General features: G+C 41.8%; 1 protein-coding gene across 1 annotated transcript in view; it reads left to right on the forward strand.

Annotated features, from left to right (window-relative positions):
• The window catches only part of LOC108787111 (keratin, type I cytoskeletal 47 kDa-like), a 7,329-nt gene extending 6,719 nt beyond the window's left edge, over window positions 1-610 (forward strand). Inside the window, exon 6 of the mRNA XM_018556571.1 lies at window positions 350-610. Within this exon, the coding sequence (XP_018412073.1) occupies window positions 350-574 (225 nt within the window). The 3' untranslated portion in view covers window positions 575-610. The remainder of the gene's footprint in view (window positions 1-349) is intronic.
• Window positions 611-3,645: the final 3,035 nt, after the last annotated feature.

The raw sequence follows: 3,645 nt of genomic DNA on the forward strand, positions 1-3,645 counted from the left end.
GACAATTATCCTTCCAGCATGTCTTTGGAGTGTGGGAGGAAACACAGACAATCACAGGGAGAACATGCAAACTCCTTGCAGCTAGTTCCCTGACCAGGATTTGCAACCTGGATAAGTAATAATACAACCAAGCTATAATGGTCCTCTAAACTACTGGGGCCCACAGCAGTCGCATGATCTACTGTGACTTTTCCTGGATAGCATCTGCATTGACTGGCACTGTAGTCAATGCCAGTAGTTAGATACAGAGCTCCATAGGTTGATACTAGCTTGACAGTGAATTTCATGTTCACAATGTTCAGCCAGGGGCCTCATCTTAACCATGTCAATCTTTTTATGTTGTATGCAGAAATCAGCTTTAGAAGCATCCTTGGCTGATACAGAAGGTCGATACTGTGCACAGATTGCTCAGATTCAGGATCTTATAGCTAAGTTGGAGGAAGAGCTTGCAGACCTCAGAAACCAGCTGGAAATGCAGACCAGTGAGTACAAGATGCTTCTGGATGTCAAGTCCCGTCTGGAACAGGAGATCGCCAAATACACACAGTTGCTGGATGGACAGGACTTCAAGTAAGTTGGAGGACCAGAGAGTACAGGTCTCATAACATAGAACTGTATAAAGTCTGTCTGATTATCTAATGTACACCATTGTCTGTGGTACCCATGGGTTTGAGTACCCATGGGTTTTATCACCCAGCAGCTCTTACATAGTGGGAGGCTGCAAGAGGTTTTTCCAGTAGTAGTTTGAGCCTTTATACCCTTCCACATGTGTGGCTGGATTAACCAACTATTTATTTTACATCCATCATGGAAACCCAATAATTTGGTTTTTTTAGTTGTCACAATTTTTCAGTGTAACTTTAAATTCCGGTTGAGACTGTTCATCACTAAAATCCCTGGGTGGTATAAGAAGCCAGCCCATGATTTTATTTGTGATGGAGCTGATTTCTAATTTTAACCTCAGTAGAAGGTCTCAAGCTAATACTTTCTTATGCACTCTGACCTATAGGTCAACAGAAAGGGCCCATTCACACCAAATTTGGAAGAAAGTCCACTGACTTGCAATTATACCTTCTGATTCCCTACTGTTCCGTTGCGTTGTAATCCGTTTTTCAATGGATTTTAATGGAAGGGCAAATGAATGGGTGTGAATGAGGCTAGTTCACACCTGGGTTGCGTTATGGTGCACTGAAAAAAAGTAGTGCATGTTCTATGCAGTGCACCTAATACAGCAAAATCGAGCTATCTGAACTATCCCCATTCACACCCATTCATTTTTCAGTGCCCTTCCCTTGGCATCTATTGAAAAATGGATCACAATGGATGGCAACGCAATGGAACCGGTGTCAATGGTCCCAGAGACACAGTTAAAATATTTATTATGACACTCATTAATGACTATAACTACATTTATTATAGAAAGATAAACATTTGATACCTTTTTTGAACTTTAATTCTGCAGTCACGTGATCGCACAGCTTCCCTTCCTGCCCCTCTTCCCTATAGTGGGGGGCATGTCTATTCTCAGTTGTGAGCTAGAGATGCAACAGTGAGGATCCTATTCAGAGCTCCTGTCTATCACCAGACCACAAAGCTAACTACGACAAAGCTTATGGAAGCACTGGCTAGCCATGATTGGCATGGTCCTGTATATTTGACCAGCAAGCCCAGGGATGCAAATGGACCATGCCAGCATGGATCTGCTTCCATGCTTGGCATTATAAGATTACAAAATGAAATAAGGGAAACTCACCAGGTATTTTAAAGAACACAAAGGAGAAATGACAAGGCAAGGAAAACAATAGAAAAAAATTAATTGACACCAGTTTTCACCCATTACTGTTTTATCCGCAACTAAAAAAAACAAGTTTGGGCTATATGTATTCTGTGAGTACACGTTCCCAATCATATCTCATATTATCATTAATGAATCACATCCTGTAGTAATAATTATCATTTAGATAATTTATACAGATTTGCTTAACATTTCATTTGTCACGCGCATGGGCATAAGTGATATATTACAGAAGGTGATATTTCGTTTGTATATTTATGGTAAACAACCTTTTTTTTGCCTAGAATTCCTGCTGGTGGTGTATCAAGTACAACCACTACATCAACATCTTCTACATCTACGACTTCCACAAGTAAGTGAAATAATATTTTATAGAAAACAGACATTCAAGTACAAGGTTCAAATTTCTTACGAAACAAGTCATTTTGGGAACGTTCATTTGAATATCCATCAATTAGTATGGTGCAATCGACAAACGAATACGAAAATGTTCCCGAAAATTTTCGGAAGAGCATGTTGGAATTTTTTTCTCCATCGAACAAATTTCTAACAGTCAATGTGGTTTTCATTTGGAAACTCCATTCACTGCAAAATAGAATGTTAAGTAAGTACACAGGTACTCAAATAAGTAAACAAGTTTCTGTTGCCAGATTCCACGAATGTTGGATGGGATTTTTCATACGAATGTTCGTGCAAAAATCCACTATGTATACCCTACTTTACATAACACTGTAATCTTAGGCAGATCTTTTTTTTTTTTTTTACTGTTAGCCTGAATTAGAACAGTACTCCTGCATGCTCTAAAATAGACCATCCTATTTGCAATGGAGACCTTTAAAGATCACTCAAGGCCAGGGACGTGCGGTCAGGGGAGGCAGGTGAGCCAGAGCCTAACCTAGAATTATGGAGGAAATAAGCTGTCAGTTTCAAGTCTGAAGCTGACAGCTTTTTCGCCATTCAGATCGGCATCTAACAGGTTACACAGCAGGGAAATCCTCCCCGCTGTGTAACCTATCATGGATGGAGTGCTGCCTGTTAATTACAGGCAGCGCTGCATCCAGCTTTTGACAGTTAGTTAGGTTACACAGCAGTGGGCTTCCCCACTGCTTGTGTAACCTAACTATTGAAGCCAGAGCTGTCACAGCCTCTACTCTTTGTTAGAGGCATGAGCTCTGTGGGTGGCTTGGACCAATGGCAAAGCACCATTGGTCCTAACTGTTCAATCAAAAAAAAACAAAAAAAACACTGAGGCCATCGATCTCGATGCCTCAGCAGTGATGAGCAAGTGAGGGAAAGGGAGGCTCCTCCCTTCCTCCTTTACACTAGCTTGGGGATGGGTTGGGGGCGGAGCTTCGTCTGACAGGGGTGGGGCTTAGTACAACAGGGGTGGGGCTTCATCTGGCAGGGGGCGGGGTGGGACGTGCTGGGCGCGAGACTGGGGAATGCCTCACCCGGAACAAGAGGTACCACACGTCACTGCTCTAGGGAATTAGTGAGATAAATACCTGAACTTCTAATGTTGTCTAGCAAGTCACATGGTTCACTGAAAAACTGAATTCTAGAAACTCCAGTGCAACCAAAGTCAAGTGTAAGACTCTTGTCATGATTCTTATTGTACAAATTCCCTGTTATGCTCCCATGTTTTTGTAGGGAGCTCCGAGAAAGAGGAGGTGGTGCTAGAAGCAAGGAACACATTGACATTTGGTTTAATGTGATCCATTTTAGCCCATTACACTACATAAAGACATTGGTAAATGCAGGGATTTAGATAGCAGGGCACCTAGGTCAAGAAGAATCCATGGCTGAAATTAAAAGATGTTCAGTGGCTAGTCTTTGTCCACTGTAGAAGA

This window comes from Nanorana parkeri, unplaced genomic scaffold (assembly GCF_000935625.1).
Source record: "Nanorana parkeri isolate BGI_ZX_2015 unplaced genomic scaffold, ASM93562v1 scaffold242, whole genome shotgun sequence".
In the NCBI taxonomy this organism is placed as follows: domain Eukaryota; kingdom Metazoa; phylum Chordata; class Amphibia; order Anura; family Dicroglossidae; genus Nanorana; species Nanorana parkeri.